Source organism: Micromesistius poutassou (assembly GCF_964030765.1).
Source record: "Micromesistius poutassou genome assembly, chromosome: 17".
NCBI classification, from domain to species: Eukaryota; Metazoa; Chordata; class Actinopteri; order Gadiformes; family Gadidae; genus Micromesistius; species Micromesistius poutassou.
Window position 1 is genome coordinate 6,552,984 of NC_140287.1, and position 26,884 is coordinate 6,579,867.

General features: G+C 45.2%; 1 protein-coding gene across 1 annotated transcript in view; it reads left to right on the forward strand.

Annotated features, from left to right (window-relative positions):
- dlgap2a (discs, large homolog-associated protein 2a) overlaps nucleotides 1-26,884 on the forward strand; it is a gene marked incomplete at both ends in the record, with an annotated part of 135,105 nt that overhangs the window by 96,044 nt on the left and 12,177 nt on the right. The window contains 6 exons of the mRNA XM_084481702.1: nucleotides 1,658-1,854; nucleotides 10,829-10,897; nucleotides 12,318-12,474; nucleotides 13,519-13,738; nucleotides 20,110-20,169; nucleotides 25,405-25,799. Coding sequence (XP_084337828.1) covers nucleotides 1,658-1,854; nucleotides 10,829-10,897; nucleotides 12,318-12,474; nucleotides 13,519-13,738; nucleotides 20,110-20,169; nucleotides 25,405-25,799 — 1,098 coding nt within the window. The remainder of the gene's footprint in view (nucleotides 1-1,657; nucleotides 1,855-10,828; nucleotides 10,898-12,317; nucleotides 12,475-13,518; nucleotides 13,739-20,109; nucleotides 20,170-25,404; nucleotides 25,800-26,884) is intronic.

The following is a 26,884-nucleotide window of genomic DNA, read 5'->3' on the forward strand; positions in this document are numbered from 1 at the left end:
GTGTGCATGTGTGTGTGTGTGTGTGTGTGTGTGTGTGTGTGTGTGTGCATGTGTGTGTGTGTGTGTGTGTGTGTGTGTGTGTGTGTGTGTGTGTGTGTGTGTGTGCATGTGTGTGTGTGTGTGTGTGTGTGTGTGTGTGTGTGTGTGTGTGTGTGCATGCACCTGAGGCATCGCCCTCAGTACTACTGTTGTCCATAGTATTTGAACTCGGTTGTACTGTTTAACCGAGGCAAAATTGGACAGGAAAGTAATGTCAGGAAGTGATAGTGAGCAGGGAACAAGTAGTTCTGTTTTAGCAGTGTGTAATGAGCATGTGATGTTGAAATGAGTCTGAACCGTTGTCATTTGTTTATTACACGCATTAAGCTCGCAGACTTTAATAGGATACACAAACCGCCCACCTAGACAATATAGAGCGTCTGGTTTCCAGAATCACTCCCGCTAGGCAATTCCTTTTTGCATGTTCCTTAATAGCGTCTTGTAATGTCAAGGAAACCACAGTGCAACCACCAGGCATGCTTTCCAACACGGAAAGATGGTTAATGAACGACATCAATGCGGTCGAGTAGGTGCACTGCATTGATTTATGTTAATATTAATTTCCCATTTGGCCATTGGTATACATATTCAATATTTAAATGTGCGCCGCTGATGCCTTGAGTCCAGAGCCCAAAGCCCGTGGTCGTGTCGGGACAAACGCAAAATAATGTTTTTGAATTTCCATATCCAAAATAGGATAATAATAAATAGGAACCGAAATTCCCGTTTTGTATTCCTCGGTGCGTTCCGGTCGTACGGATCAAAATAAGGTTCTGTGTGGAACTGAGCGGCCTGGTTTGAAACGAGAGCCAGGGGACATCACCCTAGCATACGCGCTGTGCAGCCACAGCCACATCCACGGCCAAGCGGGACATAACCCTGCATAAGCCCCCGAGTAATATTTCATAGCGCTCCGATGCTCTGTCGACCCAGCAGTAATTATTTGTTGTGACGAACGCTCCATGCACCTTAATGAAAGTCCAGGGACTTGAAGCTAAAGCAAACATGAACCTTTTTTTCCTTATTGACAACAGCAGTAAAGCAGAGCCGTGACACCTTTATATACGTTTGGCTGTTTTAAATTCACAGCCGGATAGCGTTGTGCATGTAAAGCTGTTTTTTTACCAGCGTCCACAACAGGAATATGATACAGGAGGGGCAGAGCAGAGAGGACGACGGGACAGCTGGATCCAGGATGATCCCTCACTGATCTCCGGTCATCTTCCGCCGATAAAGAGTAATGGACAGGAATAGAGTCTGGTTCGCCGGTGAAGCGAGGGCTCCATATACAATGTGGCTGCAGCCCAGGGACTGCAGTACTTTGAGGATAGCCTCATCAGGAGGATCTATATGTACTTGGGTTGAAACCAAAACCCCCCGGCTGTGTGTGTGGTTTGGCTTTGTGATGAACGAGCAGACCGCAGAAACCAAACCGCATGATGTCAGGCACATCATGTGACACGCTGTTAAGCACAATCACAAACAACAACTGCGTTCCCCTTTAGCTTTTTTTTTTGCTTGACTCCGTAACACAGATAAGATCTGAACTCTGACCTCTAAACTCGTCCAAACTCCTCTCCTCCCCCACCATCCCCCCCCCCACCCCCCCTTGTCCCAGGTGCCCCAGGACGAGTGGGGGGGCTACCCAGGCGGGGTTAAGGACGATGAGATCCCCTGCCGGCGGATGCGGAGCAGCAGCTACGTCAAGGCCATGGGGGACGAGGAGAGCGGCGATTCGGACTCCAGCCCCAAGACCTCGCCCCAGAAGGCGGTCAAGAACTCCCTCAGGCCCCGCGAGCTGCTGGACTCCCAGAGGTGGGCCGCACGTCCATGTGTCCACACACACACACACACACGCACGCACATGCACACGCACACTAGCACAAACACACACACACACACACACACACACCAGGACAGAGACACACACACACACAGCCACACACACACACACACGCCAGCACAGACACACAAGCACAGACACACACATACACACACACACACACACTCACACACCAACTTTACTGCGGTAAGGTAGAGACTGGCAGGCTGAGAGAGTTGTTAGATCCCCCAGTGGCATTTAAGTCAGGGAACATTAGGATTCACCACGGACAAATGAGATCTCTAAAAGCTTTGTTTGGATTATAGAGTTAAATCCATCCAGCAGTTGAAGACGCTGTATTTGAATACATGGTTATGGTTATTTCACTTGTTTCTAGGCCTATACGTTTATTTTTTGTAATGTTTATTTTCATTAACATTATTTTATTAAGAAAGCTATAAAATAGTATAAATAAAGTACCAAATCAACTCAATTCATGTTAGGCCAGACATTCATGTTACGGCACAGCAGCCATGAATCACCTGAAGGGTTAGGGTTAGGGTTCCACCCCTAATACACACAATAACACACACATTCAAACACACTAACACACACACACACACACACATACACACACACACACTAACACACACGTACACACACACACACACACACACACACACACACACACACACACACACACACATACACAACATACAAACATGAGTAAGACTTTATTTGGAGAGTGTATAGGCCTGACATGAAAACATCATCAACATCAACACAAGTTGTCAACTTTTCATAACAAATGACACAATTGAGAATGGCACTTACTGACACCCGTCACAAACAGTCATAGAGACTCCCCCTTCATTTTTCGTGACAGGTGTCATGCCGTGGTTATGATGGTGTTGTGTCAGTCTTACGCACATCACTTCAATTAAACATGACACAAGCACCCCCCCCACACCGGACACGCACACAACCACAAATGAATCACATTTGTGATTTACAAGCGAAAGTAAGTCTAATAAGTCTAATAAAGTCTAATAAAAGTTAGCGACATTTTTATCAGAGAACTTAAAGTATGACACGGTGGTGCTCCTGCATCAATAACCGTGGATGGAACATTGGCCATTATCCTGTGGCCCACTGCTATGCACTACAGTGTACTACAGCAGAGGCGTGTCACCGCATACATGTAATAAAGGGCATCGTCTCCTGTAGCTGACACTACCGGACACACTATTAATAACACGAGGAGACATGCATACTTTCACCGTCCTGCTTCTGTCATGTCAAGTCAGCGAGAGCCAAATCGATTCATAAGTGATACAAGCAGGCAGAGGCGACATTTCCGTGTCAGTCCACCCGTACTGTTATCGTGCGACGGTATGTTTCATGTCCAGACGGTTTTGTTTGTGCGCTCTCTGGTTAATGTGCTGCTGCTGTGTTTCTCTCACCGTGTATTCCCTGTGGTCCCTCCTGCCCCCTCAATGACATCATCATGCATCATCACTTCCGGGTCACCACGGTCCACCTGACAGAGGAAGGTGGGCTGAGAATGTTGCCGCGGATCGCCGGAGACGTTTCACTTCTTTTTGTTGTGTTTCCTTTTTTTTTTTTTTTCCCTAACCAAACTTGTTATTCTTATGAATGCTGTATTATCTCAAGCTTTTAAGAGTGGCTGTCATATTGTGGTGCTAACCGCTTATCATTTTTATTTTGACTTTATTATTGTGGGATCATTTAATTCTCCCTTTTTTTTTGTCAAAGCATTACATAACCTTCAAAAAGCATCCCACTATGCAGTGTGCATTGGGCACATTTTCCTCCCAAAGCCATTGTTAACCGGTCGGCCATTGTCAAACCACAGATTCCCTTTCAGTCTCCCTCAAAGGGGTGGGGTTCCCCTTTGTGCACGGCGGACTGGGAAAACAGTAATTACAGCACAGTTTCTGTAGAGACTTTAATTAATATGGCAATTCGTCCCACAAGCAAAACCCTCCTACACCTTCTCCCTTTAAACCCTTTGTGTTTCCTTCCATCTGGGCTCCGCCGCCTCAGCTTTTTAGAGCACATTTTGGGCTGAAACTCCACATCGGGGCCTTCATTACGTGTGTGTGACCAAACGGAGGCCTGTGACCCCACAGATAAAAAGTGGATTGACTGATGCTAGCAAGCGTCGTGCCATTACATTTGTCCTTTGTTTCTGGGATCCTTAGTTTGTACAGTAACCCTCTTTCACAAAGGGGAGCACATTTTTGAATGATAGGTTTATCCCAAAAACACCTTTTTTCTGTAATGTAAAATACAACATCAGGCGAAAAATGCTTTCCCAGAGGGGTAGTTCGCTATTGGCCATGTACCCCCACTCGAGCGAGTGTGACATGCATTTTGACGACGTTTTACCATGCCCCCGCGCCTGCGCCTATGACCCGATGTGTCAGTTCTTTGTAATACCTTTGCAACTTATTTTCGCCTCACCAAGCTTTTTTTTCATCTCCCGGATGGAGGTTCTACTGCTAAAATGGGGGAAGGGTGGGGGGGGGGGGTGTTCACTTACACTATAAACATCTTCCTGTGGCACTCTTTGTCAGTCTGTCTCTCCAGCTGTTAGCCTATTGCTCTGGCTCTCTGTCTCTGTCTCTTCCCTGTCTCCCTCTGTCTCTCTCTCTCTCTGTTTCTCGCTCTCTCTGTTTCTCGCTCTCTCTGAATCCCTCTGACTCTCTCTCTTTTGCTCTCTGTATCTCTCTCTCCTCTCTGAGTCTGCCCTTCGTCAATGGTTTTTGTATTACAATTCAATAACTGAAAGCACAGCAGCAATACACATATAATCCTCTTAATCAAATCTATATGTATGTACCTACAATCACACACACACACACACACACACACACACACACACACACACACACACACACACACACACACACACACACACACACAGGCACCCTATTACTCACCTCACACACGGATATGCAGGGAAATGGATGATTGTCAATGCGTGTGGCATGATTGCCGATGTCTTTGTGCAGGCAGGGCTGATTCGAGCGGTGTGATCGTCTGTTACGCAACGACACAACCTCGCGGCAAGGCTCCCGCAGGCAGGGGCGCACGAGTGACTCTGCCGGTGCGGCATGCTGTGACTGTCGGTACAGATAATGACTTTGGAGGATTTATAAAGGCCTTACCATCGATTGCAACCACGCAGGATCCTTAATCGCTCCCGTTTTTTCGTCGTAGTGGGATGCACTGGTGAAAAAAAAAGAAGACGTAGGCTGAGGAGGCTAAATGTTAATTATTTGATTGTGCTCCCGTGAAAAGCTGTGGTTTGTATGCGGTGTGAATGGCTTGCAAATGGCATGTGATTCATGGGCGCGCAACAGTGGGCAAAGCTATCAGCGGCAGTTATGGTACTCACAGGCCACTCCGGATAATGGCTGCCTCCACGGCGAGGCCCCAGTGTCCGCCGAGCGCGGCTGAATGCAGGGTATCGACCGGCCGGAGCGCTCTGTGTGGGCCTGACATGAGCCATGTTTCCACCAAAATAGCCCCGGACCTTTTGGTCACAGGAGCTACATTTCAAGGGACTGAAGGAACCCTTCAGTCCCTTGTTGTCTGTTGTTGTCTGTATATATATATATATATATATATATATTTAGTAATGCCTTCAAGATGAATGATCAACGCATATGACAGCTAGCGCTGGTGATTTACTGCATGTTGAAGTGAACAAAAAACTGTTGTAAGTTTGCGGCTGCAGATGTTGAAATGGCTCAAAATAAAATGCTTTGAGTACTCGACCAATCAAAGATGTTTTGGGCTGCCATCCCCACCCCTGAGGTTCCTTAACCTTTGTAAAGTCCTCTGGATGTTTTCGGGGGGTGAAATAATGTCTCTGGGACTTAATTTAAACCCTTGTCCCTACAGTGGAAACGCACCTAGTTCCTTCAAAGGTTCATGGCATCTGGATAAAGTTCCTGCGGTGGTAAATGCAGCTATTCAACAAACAGGCCATAGCACTGCAGGAGCTGCTCCCCTTCAGGACAAACAGCAGGGGGTCCCTCCCAGGAAGCCTTATCTTTACAATGGTATACAGTGTGTGTATCTAGGCACGTGCCGGCCATATGGGCAGGTGGGGCAGCGAACTACTTGCAAAAGCATGCTCCCAAAAAAATTATATTCTAAAGTCTATTTTTAATAATGTGATTGTCATATTAACTATCTATAGTTTCTGCAGGCTTTCTGATTTTTGGTCTGTTGACATCACATTTTGGTCATCACATTTTGCTCAACAACCGCGTTCCTCCATATGTTTATTGCATAACCCTGCAGGCTGCAATAAGAATTGCAATCTGCGCTAATATATGGTCGTAAAGTAGTCTGCCCCATGGTCATATTCTAGAACTGTTATTGTTTTAACTCAAATTATTCCGCCAGTATCTTTCGTCGTTGCTATATCAGATGCAGATATGGCGAGTGGTGTTGCACCTGTGATTAACAGTGTTGAGTTACTGTTTAAAAAAAACATTTGAGAGGTTAAAATTGGAAGAGAAGTTAGCCATCAAACAACAGGACAAGGGGATTTATAGACCATGAGTGTGAGTGATGTGAAGCATATATATAATAATATATAATACAATATTATATTTAAGCAATAGATCACGACAGGCTGTGGTATACGGTCATTATACGACAGTTAAGGGGTGTTGTCCGTCCCTCCGCTGCGCGTCGGGACGGCGACCCCCTTAACTGTGGTATAATGACCGTATACCACTGACTGAAGTGATCTATTGCTTTTATAAAACGGTTACGTAAGTATGGCGAAATGAAAGTCATAGACACCCTCAATTTTGAAAAAGCGAGAAAGTCGGAAAAGCATTTTTTTTAACGAATACAAAAAAGTAGTCCCTCCTGGCTGCCTGTAAAGTGTACGGCGGTTGCTATGCAACACACTGTAGCGTCCTTCAGAGAGAAGGCTAGGCTAGAGACGGTAGCTTGGTTCGCCGGCAATTTAGCCTACGAAGGCTAAATTGCCTATGAAGGCTAAATTGCCGGCGACCGTGTGCCTATTGCTTTGCAACATTTCCACCCTCTCCAGCAATCAACATATTTTTAGGCTTCAGTGAACTATGCTATTGCTTTTATATATAAATAAACAACAGTTCAAGTTAGGTGCGGAGTGATACTGAATTCTGTAAACTGAACGAGCGTCATAGCTGTGTGTATACTCTCAATATACAACAGTTAGGAACCAATCAGATCGCTTGATTTAAGCCACCCATTTTATAAATGTATATAATATGTACATATTATAAATTGTGGGTGTGGTCATACAGCCAGTAGTTTCTGCCCCACTGAAATTTAGGGTCACCGCACGCTACTGGTATCTATAATATATTACACTATCCAATGGCTACTCTTGTTATATTGCAGACAAACATGCAAAGACACACAGAAACCCAATGCAATTAAAATGAATATTCTGATAGCTATGACACCCTTATATAAGAAAATCAAAGTTCTCAAATCTAGCCACCCACAAGCTTATCCATCCCTGATGTTTGGGGATGTTTCCACTTTCCATCCAGTAATTTACACAAAATTAAAGCAATTAAAGCAATCCCTGAATTAACAGAGTTGTCGAATGCAGCAGGAAATTATAAATGATGAATCTACCAGGGTGTTCTTTGTTAGGCTTTGCCGAAACACCCGATTTCTATCAGTGCTAACTGATAGAAGGTTGTGTATTTCTGCACATTTATAATTTCCTATTCAGAGTGCACCTGTTATAATGGCTCTGAAGGCGTGTGCCAAACAGCTGATTAAGAAATCCGGTGTGCGTGTGTTGTGTGTGTGTGTGCGTGTTTACGTGCATTCGCGTTTGAGATATAACACATTAAACACGTCTCACTGTAGCTCTCCGTAATTCCTTATCGCGAGGAAATTTGCTCTATCCCAAAGGCCAACCCTTACACCTTGTTGTTGATGTTGTTGTTGTTGTGGTTGTAAACGGCATCAACACTCTCCCACACTTCCTTCCAGGCATGCCTCCTGTAGGTTTCCCTGTACTCTGCTCACTCTAAATGGCAGACATACAACACATTTTATCTCCCTTCCCTCGCTCTCTAATTCCCCCCTCGATGGTCTCTCCTCGTGCTTCTGTGTCGGTGCACCGTGACCAGTGTTGTGCATGAACGCGTTCAAAAGAACGCCTTCATTGAACACGTTCATTTTTCGGTGAACTTTGAACTGAACGCAACCCATTTGCAAACAAAGAACTTGAACGTGAACGTGAAGATTATGTGACGCGAGCGCCACTGTTGAAGTCCAATTGTGTCGCTCACTGCGCGCTGCGGAGCGCTCCGACTGTGGAGCTAAGATCTGAATCTTAGCCCCGGCTTGATGATTCAGATCTTAGATTATGGGAGGTGATCCACAAAAGCCTATATGGTCGGAACAATGGGATGTCGGAGCAGAGGGTTTATTTTTTTCGAAATAAAGGAAAAATGGAGCATCTGAGAAATGGGCAGTCCTCCGCAAGGCAACATCAAAATAATATATAATATACCGGTATGGCGATATTGTCTCAACTAGCCTACATATCATATATTTCAAAAATATACCGGTATAACCAGTGTGCGAAATACCCGTCAATATGCGCAATAGGCCTACCGATATACATTTTCTCAATATGCAGTAGGCCTAGCTATAACATTACAATATGTCATGGATGCAAGCCAAGACAATAATTCTATAGCCTACATGACAACACACACACTTAAAAAATGTTTATAATCCGATATGCTATAGTATTCATAAAGCAACACTGACATAGGAGGCTGCATGGCTGAAGTTGTTTGGATGCACGTTGTTTTATAACAAGGAGCGGCAAAGTTGTGCCTTACAATGCAAACACGACAATAATTGGCACCAATCTGGCACACGAGAGCAATCAACTGAATAAATGCCAGGTATATAACCTATCGGAGACTGGCACAATCAGTGCACTTGCAAATGAGAGCCTGCAGTAGGCTATGACCGATCGTGGTGTGACATTATTTTACCATCCATCTACAGCAAATACGATCAGACAGAGATTCATCATTGAACACATACACAAAGCACATTCGTCCAACCACGGCGGATGCTGACAGACAGCCCACAACAAGCCAAACATCACCACGGCGGGTGTCCACTCTCTCTATCGCGCGCACACATGTACACAATCACTCCAACTTCTCCAACGCCAAGGCTGCCAACCACAAGGCCTACATAACCATGCAGTATGCCGAAGCCGGAAAGGACACGCGCACAGTCGCATCTCATGCACAACAATCAGTTCTATCATCACAATTCAGTCACTGCAAAGATTTAAAATAGCCTCTTACCTTAAATTAGAACAGACCCAAAGAGTGTGAGTTATACACTCTGGTTTAGCTTTCGCTTGCTATTCATTTTTTGTATGACTTCTCAACATTACGTCTTTCTTCTGTTTGGCGCACATGGCTAATTTGCATACGCGCATAGGACTGGCTGGCTCCGCTTGGTAAAAAATGGAACATATTTGTGAATAAATGTTTTGAATTCTGAATACTGGACATGGTGAACTTAAAACATTTAAGTGACCATTAGTGAACAAACACTAGACAAACTGGACACTGGACAAAATTTTAGACTTTCAGGGGTCTCATGGGAAAATTGGGGGGTCGAGCCCCCCCGGACCCCCCCGTATTTCGCCCACTGGATATAACTCTTACTACCGGTATATCGCCCAGCCCTAGCATGCACAACACTATATGGAAATATCAACAAATTGGCAACCCCTCCGCAACACCCCTGCGTCCCTAACCCTTCATTTTCATTTCTCACTTGAAAAAAAATGAACTGAACTTTGAACTACTTCAAAATTGAAATGGAGAACTATGAACGTGAACAGTTCAATTTAAACATGTGTGAACTGAACTAGTTCATGAAAAGTGTGAACAACACTGACCGTGACATATGACTCTTCATACCCGCGCCTCTTCCTCATTGAGAACCAGATATTGCAGGGCAAGGCTTTTGTTTAACCACCAGAATAATACATTTACCCGCAGGAGGAGAGCCAGGCGAGAGCTGGAATATGTAAGATTACAATCATCGGGTCCCTTCATATTGGCCCACAATGGAAGTGCATTATCCACCGCCAGAGACATTACAGGCAAATGTGTTCCAGCAGAACTGATAAAATGCTGGCGCTCTCATGAACAGTATGTGCTGCCTCACTCAGCAGATTATAATATACACCAGGGCGCAGCAGAGACGGGCAAATGAAGACGTATTTAAGAGCTTGGCTCCTACTTTGTCACTCCGATGTTTTCAGCTAAAAGCTTGAATGTGCCGTCGTGCCACAAAGGACGTGGTGCAAACACAGGATATTTGTGTGCAACATGAAGAACCACAGCCCTTGGAACATGAGCTGTTGATACACTGCTATGTAGTATACATAGCTTCGCCCAATCACAGGCCAGGTACCACCCCTGGCTTGTGATTGGCCTGCCCACATAATGAAACTAGTTTTGTCGTGCAGTGGTATAGCGTGACATTCCATCAGAGTTCATAACGCACCTCTCATTCCGGTCCCTGTGTCCCTGTATTGTTGTGTTTGTCACTATGGCAACATCACACAACCGCTGGGCAGCTGTGAGACTCGGCTCAAAGCAACAGTGACATTAACACGTTTGCTCATATCAGTGTGACACGGCTACCGTCCTCATGTTGTGCGTCATCCTAAATGTTTTTTCGCCCCTTCTAGCAGTGGCGGGGGGGCAGAAACATTTCGTCCCACCCTCCAGCAGTGTCATACATACATACATTGATACATACATTGATACATACATAGCCCCCGTTCCCAGTGACCCAGAACAGCCTTCCTCACCTCATCTGGGACCCTGTAACTCTCCTCTCTTCTCTACCCCACAGCTCGTACCGCGTGGATAAAATGAACAACGACATGCGTAACTACATCACCAATTTCGCTGCAGACTTAAGGTGAATACAGGTGATCAGTGACCTCCCCCCTCACCCCCCCCCCCCCCCTCCATTGTCCCCCACCCTCCCTGTCCCTATACACAAACACACACACACACACACCGAGCACATCTGCCTCCTCCCCATCCTACCTCTCTTTGGGCGGCCATGTTGAAGCATGTTGAAGGAAACACCCCAAGCCAGCTATCTCTCTGCTCCGGCTGGCATATTTCCTATGGACATAGAGCGCACACACTCCAGACCAAGTCAATAAGAGGTCACCCGGGGGCAGTGTTCTCACCCAACCAGACTCTGAAGTACCACAGAACACTATATAAATATGAATGATCTGGTTAACCCGTCCACCTGTCTCGTGCCAGCACAGCTTCCCCTGGATGTGTACTGCGCAGATTGTGGATAAGGAATCGGTTTTCGGAAGGTGAATAGGTTAATTTTCGTTGTTGTCATTGATTTTGAAGCAAAAAATCCTTTTACGGTTGTAATCTCTATTTAAAATGCACTCTGGAGGACGTGTACCGTGACAAGATGGATTCATGGACCTCACGGTGACCTTTCTCCAAGCTGCCAAACACCGGAAGAAAAAAAAAAACTGCCAACTCATCGTTCTCTAACGCTTTCCTGTATCTCAAATCTTCCCCGGCCGTCGCCTTTCACCTCAACCTGATCACTTCAACCTCGTCTCCCCTGGCTTCTCTACCGCTCCTCGCCCCTTCCGCAGGTTTCTAACCAGACATGGGTTTGTTTCTCCTCCTGCCCCAGGTCTTTTTTGCCCTTCCTTTACGCCCCAGAGAAAGCAAATCTGTTTGCTTCCTCTCCCTTCCCGGGCTGAGGCGCGGGCGCTCCTTTCTGAAGTGCTTGCTCACTAACTAGCTCCCTTATTTGCATCCCCCCCCCCCCCCGCTCATTTCCAAGCATTGATTCGATGTTTCAGCACAATAGCAAATCGAATCGTGCCATGCGGAGGGGCGACGCCAGCGGACCGGCAGCACTAAGGACTTAGGAGCAGAGGGAGAGGCTCCCACCTCTGGGAGGCTACAATCATCAGCCTCTCTCTGAGGATCCTGCCTGCCCCGACGAAGGACAGCCCAGGGCATTCAATGGCACCTAACTGATTTTGTCCCCAACGCTATGCCTGAGGCCACTGGAGGAAATGCATGATCCTATGAGTTGGGTTATGGATTTATTTAGGCTTTTTGTATCACTTTAACCTTATTTTCCACCCCTTTCTCTGTCCTGGTCTCTCTGTCTATATGTGTGTGTGTGTGTGTGTGTGTGTGTGTGTGTCTCTCTCTGTCTCTTTCTTTATCTCTCTCTCTCACTCTCTCTGATCTCACTCTGATCTCTCTCTCTCTCTCTCTCTCTCTCTCTCTCTCTCTCTCTCTCTCTCTCTCTTTCTCTCTCTCTCTCTCTGTCTGTCCAGTCAGAGCTACCACTTGCAGGCCAGAGACATGCATCCGGGCCTTGTCCTGGATCCTTCTACCAACTACAACTCCCCCAAATTTCGCTCCAGGAACCAAAGCTATATGCGCGCCGTTAGCACTCTGAGCCAAGCTAGCTGTGTTAGCCAGGTGAGCCAGGTAAGTCCAAATAGTTTTCTATTTGAGGCAGAGGATGTTTTACACATGTTTTACAAAGCAGCCTACATAATGGAATTTGATTTAAAAAAAAAAACGTTTAGGTACATAATGCGTTTCATCCACTTTCATCCATTTAGAAACCGCTAATAAAACTTTTCTCTTCTTCTACTACTGCACTGGCATCAAATATGAGCCCACGTTCCAAATGATAATGCACTAGGTGGTAATGTCTAAACCCTGACATTTATTTCAGGCGGAAATTAAATCCTCCATTTATGCTGTGCGCTAGTGTTATTCACTCTGACCCAGTAGCATCCATATTGATAATTTCAATTGCGCAACAATCTAAAAGATGTTATCTTTCTTTTGGTTCCAAGATTACATATAATAGCCTTTGGTTGTAGAGACATACTCATTTTTAATTTGGGTATGTTCCTTTTCGGGAGAAGCCGAAGAAAGAGGCCTAGTGATGAAGAGGTGAATGCCTTTGTTCTCTAGCCATAATGAGGAGCTACGTCTTCTGGCAAAACTAAATTTAGTTCTCAAGATAAATACTTTTCCCCCTGTGTAAACTCAATTTACACAGATTAATAACTAATCAATCGAGATTGAAATGTAACTATGTGTTCCCCCAACATCTCCTAGATTCCTGCTACATTTTTGTCTCATTGTTCAATTTAATTTAGCAAAGTGTTCTGGGCTACGTGTCATAACTGACAAAGCACGTAACTGACAAAGCCACGTAACAATAATTACTTATTGGCTCTGTTGGAACAAACCCTGGGATGGGACTTTTCTATGACAAGAACATTGGGGATCAATAAAAGTATCTATCAATCTATCTTTATATATATATATATGTTTCTTCTGTTGTAGCTCTTTCTAAAGAAAATTTTGGATTTAAATAAGCAAAAAGTATTAGAAATAACATTGAAGATCCTTGATTGAAAGGCAACCAATGGATCGCCTCACTCACTATAACCCCAGTCACCATGACGCAAGAACGACGCATGACCAACGCTGCTGCCCCCCCCCCCCCCCCAGGTGAGCGAGACGGAGATCAACGGGCAGTTTGAGTCGGTGTGTGAGTCGGTGTTCAGCGAGGTGGAGTCTCAGGCCATGGAGGCCTTGGACCTGCCAGGCTGCTTCCGGACCAGGAGCCACAGCTACCTGCGGGCCATCCAGGCGGGCTACTCCCAGGACGATGACTGCATCCCCTCCATGGGCTCCTCCACCGTCACCTCCACCATCAGGTCCACCACAGGTAAGAACTGGAAACCAACGTTGTTTGTAGATTGTTTGCTCATCAAACGTTTTTCCTGTAATGGTAATGGATGGATAAGATGTAGACATGTTTATTTTCAAACGTCATTTTCTGGTTGCATGGATCCACCCATATATATATATTTCCATTATTTTTTTATGTTTATATTAGACATACAGTAACTGTAGGACCAGCTTTTTAATTTTGCCAGTTCATCAACTGTATTCCGGCTGCTTTGTCTGCTCACTCGTTGGATTCCTCAGAAAGTAAAGATATGAACCCTATTGAAAAAACATAAATGGACTTTGTGTGAAATTATGTTTCTGAAATGGGAGTGGCCACTGTTGCATTGAAACATGCCATCAGATGTCTAAATGCACTCACACCTTGACTGGACTTTGAGCAGGGCTATTATGAATGCTCTCACATGAACACCAAAAAATATACAAACCTTTCCATGCCAATTGCCAAGTTCTTTTAACTTATTATTTTCTCTTTCGAAGGTCCCAGGGTCATGTTTACATACATGGAAATCGTGTGCGCAATATTGTCTTTGGAAATGTTTAAAATTGATGGAGAATAAAGTGAAGATTGAATGTATCTGCAGCCTTATAGACACAATATATTAGTCCTATATATTGCATATAAAGGTTGCTACTCTTAAGTAACAGCTAATTAATAAAGCACATATTTGTTGGTGATGACCCTTGGATGTATCGGTGGTTTCAACTATGCCCAAAAAGGTGGATTCACAGATGAAGAAAAGAAGACATTTTGAAAGTGTGTGCAACAAAACTGAAATTTATTCTGGCTCTTCCTAATGTTGCCATTCCCTAATTACCAAATTTTAAGTGAGGGTCGGGGTGTGGTCACCTGGAGATGTGCTTATAAAGGTTAACTTATGTCTTGAAAAGGATACTGTCCTTACACTGCTTTCTCAATAAACTCCAAACATTTGCATTCGCAGGACACAAAGGTTGGCATGTGATAATAATTATGGGTGCTTTTTGCCAGATCAATAGGTCAAACTGGACTTGTCATGTTCAATAGGGTTCATACTGTACTTCCTGACTAATGCAGAGACGGTTGAAAACTTTGCTCATCTTTGCCTCTTTTCACTGCACAAAGTAGACATTTGTTTAATTCCAGACCAAACATGAAAAGGCATGTGCAAGATGATTTGTTTCAATACCTCAGCTACCCATAGTGTTGTCCATTATCTGTTATGAGTCACCTGAAATGGGGTCTATGCTTTGTGCGAGGAAAAGATGTTCACTATGCATGCTATAAATACAAATTGAGAAGGCAGTGTAAAACATTATCAGAAATGAGTCAAAATGGGAACTCTCAGCATAATTGGTTTCTAACAAACTGTAATGATTCAGTAAAACATTTTATCACCATTTTATCGTTCCAAAATTGTTCTTTATCGAATTAATGTACATTCATAAATGTGAATGCACATTAGGGTATTGATTATAAAACACCATCATCACATCATAATTGACAATATTAATGATGGTATTTCTGAATAGTGGTTCTTATTTTGACTCATACGCAATAATTGCATGCCTTTGTTGCAATGAAAAGCACATTCTCTCCAGCTGCCCACACCTGTGGCTATATTACAAAAATATATTTATATTTGTCTTCCAGACAGAAATTATGTGCAGGAAGACTCTTGTTTACCTGATCGCGCCAGTGCACATGAGGATTTGGCCGACACAGTCCCTTTGGCTCATGATGATCTAGGCTGTCCCATTAGAAGAGACAAGCTCTACCAACCAGAACATATGCGGGCTGAAGCAAAACCTGTTTCCGGACCACCTGTTTCGCCAATCTACTTTAGATCCTCCAGATCTAGCATCCCAGAGCGGCCATCACCAAAAGCCATCCAGGCCAGTATCAAAGAGTCGGCCACCCTGGCAGCAGCCATCAGCATGCAGTGGAAGGAGGAGGTGTCGGCCATGCGCAGGGAACTAGCTGACCTCAGGAGGGACCTCTGCTCAGAGCTTCGTGCTTTCAATAGCAACTTCAATACTTTTACCCAGCATTACAACACGTGGTCTCCCCAAGGTGGGGTGGTGGCAACTGCAACTGGAGCAACTTCAAGTGGAGGAGTAGCAGAGGGAGCAGGAGGAGGGCTCGGGAGAGCCTCAGGAGCAGAGAGAGGTGCTACTGGTGGATTACGAGAGAAGAAAGTGTCCAAAGTGTCTGTTGGGACCCAGGCAAGGAGTAAGATCCTAATCAGGCAAAGCACTGCTGATGCTGCGGTCAATTGTCCAGATGAGCACGACGATCAAAAGAAGGATACGGGATCTCGCAGACACCTGCCAAAACAGCTCTCTATGGATCCAAGCATTCTTTCCTCTCCACAGTCAATGTTTGTAGAAAGTGCCATACCTCTTTCTTTAGATTCAATACTTCCAGTCTGTGTGAAACCAAGCCAACGCATGTCTTTGGTAGACTTGTCTCCTACACCCTCGTCAGAGCTGCAAAGCGAGAGTGCTTCAGATGCAGTCCTCATTGAAGTGGTCAATACTGATGTCCAACAACCATGTACAACAGGGTCAGCCATTAAAAACCAGGAGGAGGAGCCAAAAGCAGTTCAAGTCCCCGCTATAGCTCCAGAGATAACCTGTATAGACAAAGTGAATGAGGACTATTCAGAGGCCAGAAAGCCAGAGCTGGACAATGTGATAACATCACCTGATAATAAGGAAACAATAGCTCTACCATATCCAGTCCCCGTAGTTACTGTTTCACCTCCAGATGACCCACCACAAGATGAAACATCTACTCCAGAGTATGCTTTTACTCCAGATTCAGAACCAGTTCTTCAAGACACAGTCGCTGAATATTCCAGGGCAAACGCATACCCTGAAGACCCAATAGAAACAACCTCAAAACCTCTGGACTCAGCTGTGGGATCTTCCTCTATAATTATTGATCAAGGAACTGTCTTCCCTTATACATCTCCACCTGATTATTCAACTGCTACTGGAATTATTGTAGATTCTGACCAACAGTACCCAACTATTGTGGTATCTGAATACCCTGACTTTCCCACAAGCCCAACGGATAGTGATCCAAACACTGATACCTTAACCCCTCTTTCGGATCATGCTTTTGAGCCTCTTCCAGGGCCACCGGCCTCAGACTCAAGTTGTTCTTCCATAACGGGGCATGATCAACAAGACACGGCCAACTCTGCTGAACCTGATTCTCAGGAACCGGAGTGGCCACCTCTTCCAGGTGCGACTGACACTGCACCCATATATCATGCTGATCTCGTGCACTTTGACATGGTGATGTTGACCTCCTTTGACCAAGATGACCTCGATTCAGTGTTCATGGATCCTGAACCGGATCCATTGGACCTCAGTGTTGACTCATCATTTGAAACAGTAGATTTTAACCCACCCCTCTTCCAAACAATGTCCAGCCCATGCCCGTCACAATCGAATGTGGATCCAGATGTGCCCTGCCTTCTTGATTCTTCAGAATTATCTGATTCAGCATGTTTGGATCCAACCATGGAGAGTAGCTTGACTCATAGGATGCAGGCTGTTATGGACCGCCACAAAGACCCACTGCCACAGGTCATTGTCACAATCTCCCCTCCTAGTCCAGTCTTTCCTGACCCAGAAGAATCAATGGATCTTGACTCTGGACCCATTCACCCTGCGTCTCTTACCGACTCTGATTCACACCCGCTCGACTCAGATCCGATGCTGTCTGATCCAGAAGACGTACAAGTACCCTCAATAGACCTGCCACCCGTATTGCCAGACGATCCAATAGAAACGCCACTAAGCATGGATCTATCGGAGGACTTTGAGGCAGAAGAAGGCCCTGTCAATCCAGAAAGGTCTTCATGTGAGCAGGGGTTCCTGTGGTACCGGTGGCAGAAGAGGGGCCGGGAGCCCACATCGATGCATCGAAGCGCCAGCGTGGAACTATGGAGTGGGAGATACGAGTACAACAGTGCAGAAATCACCTACATGTCGCTTTCACTCTAGAAGCAAAGCCCATTCTCAGCAGACAAAATGTAGCGCAAGTATATTAAAACACTATGTTTTGTAGCTACTGGAGCACAACGAGATAGCTATAGTCCAAAAACACCTCGGAGGTGTCAGGCACGAGCAACTCTTCATGCACAACACTACAATAGTCTCACCACAGGATACATTAATTCCTGAATTGCAGTTCATATACTCTACAAATTATACAGAAACTGAAATTCAGTGATCTCAAGAATGTGGCAATGTTAATGTAATTATGCTAAAAGGACGTATACATAGTATGAAAAGGCTGTGAGGCAGCTGTTGTCGCTGTCTAACCAGATAGTATCACCGATGGTATTCTTTTACACTAGTGAAGTGTTCCTCTTCCAGACACTGCCCAAAACATTGATGGAAGTGGAGTTACCACGGGTCACTTCCACCAAAGCTATTCCTTTGCCTGAGACTCTGTTGGAGCTCTGTGGTTGACTACTGAATAGATTTCCTTTTTAATGACTATGTTTTGGCAATCTCCACACCGGCCATGGAACTTCCCTTGACTTCTGCTGCTTTAAGCACTCCAGAATGGAGCAACCTAAATCTTGGCAGTTATCATATAACTATATATTCCAAGGACCCTTTGTTTACCAAGTGAGCAGCTCAGAGGACTTGTGAGGAAACAGGGACACATGCCGTTGCACAATCTAAGAAAGAGTTAAAACATGCTTCTTGCTCAGAGAAACCTGAATAAGTGGTCTCTAGTGCATTTAAGGTCAGATGCTCTGAAATGAAGGCCATCGCAGAAATAGTATAGTATGTAGCTTATACACATGATCTATCTTACCACCCTCGCACACACACACACACACACACACACAAAGAGACATACAACCACTCAGCTTGGTAAATATAATTATCATGTGAAAAAAATGTTTCTGAATATTTTTGGAGAGGAGACTCAGGAATCAGAGACTGTGAATGTGAAGCACCTGGGAGGTTGCTGTATCGTGTTTAATGTGTTGTATTCTCTGTCTGACAGGAAATGTATATTGCAGACTAAGACTATTTTGTCTAAATATATGTGGTCGGAAGGTGCATGTTTACGATTGATTAATCTGTATTTTTGTCATACTTATGATCTTCTTAATTGTAAGTATTTCCCTTCCAGTGTTTCTGTTTTGATAGTGTCAGGAAAAAATATTCAATACTGTGTTTCAATGTGGGCCCCCACTGATCATTCACACATAATGAAAATTGTGCTCTGCTCAGAACAATGAAAAGTCAACCAAAACGAGAGAACAAATAACTGAAGACCCATGGGATTACTGGGGTTTGTATCCATTGTCCCAAGGAAACATACTCTAATAAATCACTGTAACAAATAATCTTTTTCGAAAAAGCGGAACACGCTGGAATTATCATTTCAATTTGCATTTGTTTTTTTATTGTTTTTATTGATCGCTAGAATTATACGGGTTTATCCTTGCCACACTACAGCATTTAAAGTGTTTACCTGAAAGGGCCCCAAGCAAGTTTGGCCATGCTGGCCAAGGAGCCCATATGCCAACCAACCGTAACCGTACTGTTAGTACTGTTAGTGGCTGTGATTTTTCTCCATCCACACATGCTGGCTGATACTTTGTCATGATGTTTCATCGTAATGGTTTTGTTTTGGTATGATTCGCATCTACATAACATTTTCACACAATAGTACACACAAATAATGCTACCTAAATAATTACAAATGACAAAATTACAGAAACTACAAATTTACTCACGTAATAGTAATAGTTGATTTTTGGATGGGGAGCTACTAAATGAAAAGAGAAGTGGGGAGTCTTGCAGCAGAATTGACCTTGACCTCAATGATAATGAAATACAAATCTAATCAAGGACAGACTTCTGCATCGGTTAATCAACTGGTAAGCTGGTAAGTCCACCCTAACCCTGGCCCCCGCCAGCTGACAAAGGGGTCGCCCAGACAGCAGCAGAAATCCTTTATGAATCTCAGACGTCAAATTCAGAAACATAGCACATAACCGTCATGCAGTAAAAAATAATACTATTCACAAATTAGTGTTTTTCAATCCAATTTATTTGTTTTCCACATTAACATGAACAACATCCAGGTCCATACCACTCTATTTCTTTAGATAGAGATCTCCATCTCTATCTCTTCATATATCTCTTTCTCTCATGCATGTCCTTTGCAACACAACACCAGATGATGGTAGCCTGCACTGTGTGGACTTGAAGCCCAGTCCTCACTACCACTGTAGCACTGTGAGTGAGCAGGGTGTATGCGTGCCGGGTGGATCACTGCACCACCTCTCTGCTGAATGCTCAACCCCGCTAACTTGTTTCCAGGGATCAAGTTCTGCCTCCCTTCAGCTTGCAGCATTGACGGAAACTCCCTGCAGAACTCAGGTAATCCTCACCTCATCCCTCTCCTCTGCATTTCAATGTAGACTGCACTCCTTTTGTTTTCAGTGCTCTGTCCCATTTTAAATTCTGGCACAGCATACGGGAAACACCTTAGGAATTACATGAGCTGGGCTTCACCCAGACAAGCACTCTGAGCAGCGTTAATGATGGGTACACATGTAGGCCTACTACTCCACCCACACATGTATTCCTATAATCAAACACGATAATTGTGGATTCGCCCACACAGTACTTTAGCTGAGTTTATGAAATGTCACTCCACTAGCGCAATTGGACTACAAGCGAGCTGGCATGTGCAGAGCCGCCTTTTTGGGGACAAAGGAACAACAAACCATCCTTTCTGGATGCCCTATGAATTAGGGCCACTACTATTGGATTTTGCACCTTGAGCGGAAGCTCTGTGGCTTCTTCTGCTCTTTAACCACGAGCGGCACTATTGATTCATTAAGACCCCCGGGCAAATCCAACACGGTCTGGCGTAGGCCTTGAGATGTGTGAGGAGACACAAATGAGATGTGAAATGGTTCAGCCCCGCCCAAACGCCCCCACACAGAGGACACTCTGCGTCACACAATTAGCACGTCACTCCTCAACGTCTCCCCCGTGACATCCGTCGATAGCACTCTCCAGAGTGACGAGTCTGCACACACAACGGTGCACACACACACACACGCATGCACACACACACACACACACACACACACACAGCCCTGCCCTGAGGATGGGTCTATCTTTATCTCTGCTGGTGTCTACTTGATGATCAGTCGCACAGAAGGGAAACTTTAAGTGGCTGATACTTTGTAAGGGTGATGGGGGGGGGGGGGGGGGGGGGGTTGGTCTGGAAGCATGACACCCTTTAGGTGAGTGCGGGGGTTTGAGACCGTCTCTGTGGCTCCTGGGTCACGGAGGTCACGAACATGGCACATGCACGTGCTGCACGCACACACACTCACACTGACATGCAGACAGGCCCAACTCTCTTTTATCACTCATCTCTCGGAGCTCAGCCATTACTTAAAGACTGTGTGTGCGCGTGGCATTTATAAACACCCAAGGCGTCATTTTTGGAGCATTGCAGACAAGCAATGAATTATCCGCCTGCCTGAGCCAAAGCACAAGAGCATTTCAGCTGTATTTTGGTCATTTTTGTAGCTGTAATGGTGGAGTGTTTTGGAAACAGCTTACAACCTTGAGTTTATGTGAATCCTCAAATATGTTACTTGAAATGTACTCTCAGCTTCTTACTTTTTTTCTGTAAAATGGTGCAGGGCTGATAATTGAGTTCCCTATCCCCCCCCTCCCCCCACAACACACACACACACACACACACACACACACACACACCTTGAGTATCCCACCTCAACCACACACATTCATCACTTTCCAACCGACAATTGCAAAACAACCTCCTGTTTTAACCAGAGTGATAAATCAGAGGCAAATTCCGTTAATAGTGTGTGACACTCAACCCCCTAGCTGCTTCCACCTATGTGCCCACCCCGCAACCAAGTGTTAGCTAACAATTCTAACTGATAGAGCGCTGCTGCTTAACTCTGATAAACCCCTTGAATCAATGTTTGTGTTGAGTGTTAATCAGTCTCCCTCTCTCCTATAATCTGCGGGATTGGTTGTGTGTGTGTATGTGTGTGTGTACACATTTGGGGGTGTGAGTTTGTATGTGTGTGTGTGTGTGTGTGTGTGTGTGTGTGTGTGTGTCTGTGTGTGTGTGTGTGTGTCTGTGTCTATGTGTGCATGTGTGTGTGTGTGTGTGTGTGTGTGTGTGTGTGTGTGTGTGTGTGTGTGTGTCTGTGTGTGTTTGTCTGTACAGATCACACTAAGAGCCTGATGGTTTTAGATAAGAGAAATCAGAACAGGTTAGAATCAACACTGCGGAAACTGCCTTTCAGTTTCAGAAACTACATGTACGTGCTGAAAATGTCCAAATACATGAAACAAGTTACCTTAATAATTATTATTTTTTAGCTATGTATTATTTATTTAACAGATTTTCCCGAGATGTATAAACTCGGACAACCCCAAATTATTCAGAAAATATCCATTGACATTTATATTGTTTCCTCCCTGGGTAAAAGTTGTTTTGTTACTCTTTCAATCGAAAGGGCATATCCAGATAAGATTATATGTATGTCCAGATTCTATGTATTATTAATTTATTTATTATGCAATTTTATTGTCAACATTTTTTGTCCATTAAATGTTTTTCCATTACACCATACACTGTAACATACGTCCTTATGTTAAAGGTTGATGGACAACCAATAATTAACAAATTGCACATTGATTTTATTTCGGCATGTCACAGCTTATATGTGACAATACAATAAAACGACGCTGAGCAATTAGTTGATTATAGCGTTAAAGATGTCCGACGTCATAAAGGCTTTCTTTGCTCCGGGCCTCTAGCAGTTGGCAGGGAGGGGAGTGGAAGAGGTTAGCAGCTCTGCTGGATTCAGATGAGATCTAAATGCTGAGTAATACAGACGCTGCCAACGAGAGTTATGACTCCCTATTGCTCCACTGGCTGGCCAATAATGTCTCTATTTTTGGTGCTCCTGCTGAATCACGCACTCCGAAAAAAGGCTGTCACTCTCCCTATATTACCTCTCTCTATTTGCTGTCCTCTGTTCTCTACCTTGTCTGCCCATTAACATCTATGTGTGTGTGTGTGTGTTGCTCTCTTTCTCTCTCTGGCTCTCTTTTTTCTCTGTTTAACAGACATGCCCGCTCGCCCTTTCTGTCAAAGCTTGCTCCTTTCTATTCTGCAGGCCCTTTCTTCTGCCTCACCCCTCAGTCTCAGACTCTCCTCTCTCTGACTCTCTCTCTGTCTCTCTTTCCCTCTCTGTCTCTCTCTCTGTCCGTCTGTCTCTTGCTCTATTTTGCTCTCTCTCTCTCTCTCTCTCTCTCTCTCTCTCTCTCTCTCTCTCTCTCTCTCTCTCTCTCTCTCTCTCCGTCTCTCTCTCCCCATCACTCTCTGTGTGCCCCTGAGGGGGTTCATTCTTATGAATGGAGATGAGTCTGGGTCGCCGGACTATCAGTCCCCAGTTATTTATACCGTGCAGGTTGGACAGCGGTTAGGGAAGGTCCCAGGGGCCTCAGACAGAGCCCTCTGCCATCACTCCAAGTGAATTATGAGCATCTCGCTCCGACCGACGGCTCCCATTAAGTCCACCATTTGCACATAATTGAAAGTTTCCTTTGCCCAAATGTCAGTATATTTTAGCATGCATTTTAATTTAGTATCGTTTAGTATGTAGGCTTTGCAAGATACAATGTAGCATTTTAAACCAGGGAGAAGTGTGTGGGCCTGCAGTGGATAACGCCTCGTTAAATTTGTTCCATTTTAAGTGGCTGAGCAAGCCTTCGCGGTGTTATGTCGAAGAAAGCAATTGGTCAGGAGGCTTGGGTAACACTTAGTAAAATAAACTCCTTTCCTTCCTTTATGTGGAATAAAATGACAGCCAACTTAGCCTGCAACTAAATGATCGCCATATTTTCATGTCTTACATTTCGAATGGAGTACACTTTCTACACTGTGCACGGAGCCCTGAGTTCACTTTTCCTTGCATGTGATAATGAAGGTCTAAAAGAATTTGCATGTTTTCTTAACTTGGAGTTGAGTTATTTTGGAGTCAAAGTCCTTGGTTACACTTTTGTTTTGACTTTTATCATGCAACCACTCCAGGACGTGTTAACTGACAGTTCTGGACAGTCCCAGATCGGATCTTGCATTGTGATCCGATGAGCTAGACAACACCCCGAGGTGGTAAGGCTTGCATTCTGATTGGATTAGGTTGTATACAGCCACCTGTACAATGTGGGCAGACTACTGGCTGTGTCTTTAAAACCACGGCCCCAGCCAACACTGAGCCCGCCAGGATTCTCCCGGTATCCATGGGCATTTGCCTGACATCCCCAGAACAATTTTCTAATGCATATTAGTCTGAAAGCTCCCAGTTTGTTTTTGATTTCCAAGGGGCATTATCAACGGGTGCAGACCGAAATGCCTCTGGATCCAATTAGACAGACCTACAAACGATCAGAGCAACAAAACTTGCTCTGATTGGTAGCCATCTTGGTTGTATATGAAAAGGCCTCAAATGCATTTCCTGGCCCATATTAGATCAACGGCCCAGGCCAGGTCTGCTAGAGGTCTGTCTGAATGGGAGGGGGGGGGCAGACACATAAGCCAGAGCAAATACAACTTTAGCATACAGATTTGCCTGGTTCCCAAGCTATGTATGCACAGGCTACAACCAATATTTTACACTGAAGATGGATGAAAAAAAGTTGTGGGGTTTAGCTGTGGGGAGACTTGGTGCATGTTGTGGTTATTGTCAGTTGCCACTGTCCAGGCTAAAAACATCCACGTCCAGGCTGTATGTATCTCAGTGATGTATTGCATGCAGGGCGCCTTCGTCCCTGCTGTGCTTAATGTCTGGTGCTGGTCCTACCACACCATCTTAAGCAAGGAAAACGGTAGGGCTTCTCCTCCCCCCAGCACTGTTTCAACAGCTTTAGAATGTAGTATTATTATTTCGTAAGTATTATTTCGGCAAAGTGAAATCCAAACACAGATCGGGCCACAGAGTTTGCGTTCACATTCGAGTGTGGACGTCAGATCTATGTTTCGATCGGGCGCACCCGGTCACAAAAGTCATCAAAGCCTAAATTGTCAAGGCTTATCTGGCTGTATTGCTTCTGGTCTACGACTGGCTTTGACCTCCACACACTACTCAGAAGAGCCTGTGTTTTGGGATGTTTTTGGTCTGTAAGAGCGTACGACCCATCCCTCGTCTGTCTTGGTGAATTACGCCCATACTCTCATCTGCACTTGAAAGTTATTCCCCCTTTATCTCTCTCCTCCGTCTAAATGACGGGACAAGAAGATGGTGGGTGTCAGCCTTGCTTTATACTCTTTACCAACATGTTCAGATCATCAAGTACTCTTTGACTGTTTTTCTTTGAGGGGGGGGGGGGGGGAATGTAGGGGAATGTTTTCATGCATGCCAGAGACATCAAACCTTTAAAATATTTAGTTTTATCAGTACATGGTCTCAAACATAACAGCGCCATTTGGCTAAAACATACATTGTAATTAATTAATGTAATTAATGGGACATTAGTTAAAATTCAACGTTCTTCACGGAGAACACTGTGACTGTGACGGTCCACTCACGCACCCTCCTCTCCTTCCAGCCGTCAGCTACAACACCCCGAGCTACAAGAAGACGCCGCCCCCTGTCCCGCCCCGCACCACCTCCAAGCCCCTCATCTCCGTCACGGCCCAGAGCAGCACAGAGTCCACCCAGGACGCCTACCACGACGGACGGCACCCGCGGGGGGGCATGTGGGCCCCCGACGGCCTGGGCCTGGGCCTGGGCCTCAGCCTGGGCACGGCCCTGTACAACTCCACCGACAGCCTGGACAGCGCCAAGGCCGTGAGCATAGCCATGGAGGCGGCGGGCGCCATGGCCGGCAAGAGGCACCCCTCCACGGACAGCCACAGCTCGGTGCAGACCTGCGACAAGGCCGTCCTCGTGTCCAAGGCGGAGGAGTACCTGAAGACACCACGCTCGTCCATAGGGATCCAGGTTAGTTTGACCGCACTCTGACTAGCCCCTCCATAGGGATCCAGGTTAGTTTGACCGCACTCTGACTAGCCCCTCCATAGGGATCCAGGTTAGTTTGACCGCACTCTGACTAGCCCCTCCATAGGGATCCAGGTTAGTTTGACCGCACTCTGACTAGCCCCTCCATAGGGATCCATAGTTGGCCCGTCTTCATATCCATTGGGAGCTAGTTTAGTTTAATACTCTGAGCAGCTTTTTGCTAAACAATTCACGTCCATTGGGATCCAGATTAGACATATGCAATTTCTCTGTGAGTGAGGAAATGTGTTTCTCAAGGCTTGGAGTATTTGCATTATTGAAGTGTGTGTGTGTGTGTGTGTGTGTGTGTGTGTGTGTGTGTGTGTGTGTGTGTGTGTGTGTGTGTGTGTGTGTGTGTGTGTGTGTGTGTGTTCTGCATGTGCGTTTGTGAGTGAGTGCATTCATAAAAAAACCTGGAATGCTTAGCATGATTGCATAATCAAAGCAAATGACTGCCATCTGCATAAACATTTAGAAACCCACACTCTCACTCACTCTCAGACGTGCATAAATGCATGCAGAAAGACACAAGTAGAACTGCTCTCCAGCAGCTAAAAATAGCACAGAATGAGTCATCCTACTGCAATCAATTAGGATTCAACTCATGCTAGAGTGGCTTTTACTGAATGGTAGTTCCAGCTCTCTGGCGTTCATATACTACCTCTGCCTCGTCCCTGTAGGTGCTGTGCCTTTGGCTCTCTTTCTCTCCCTTACTCTCCATCACGCTGACTGCCAATCCACTGCCCCCTTCTTTATTCACCAGCGTTGCTAGCCACCGCTTATTCACTCAGCATGTTCCGACCCTTGGATCGAAAGGTTAAAAGACGCTCTGCCCCTCAGCGATGGAGCGACCGTAGGGTCTGTGATATGACTCAGTATCTCACCTGTTGGAAAGAAAGGAGCATATTACATAATAGGCGTCTCACCATCAGGGTTGTTAAAGGGATACGCCAAGGTATCTGTAAATCTGTCTTACCCTGATATCGGATGGGTTGTTTGTTGTTGATTCGACCAGAAGGGGATATTCC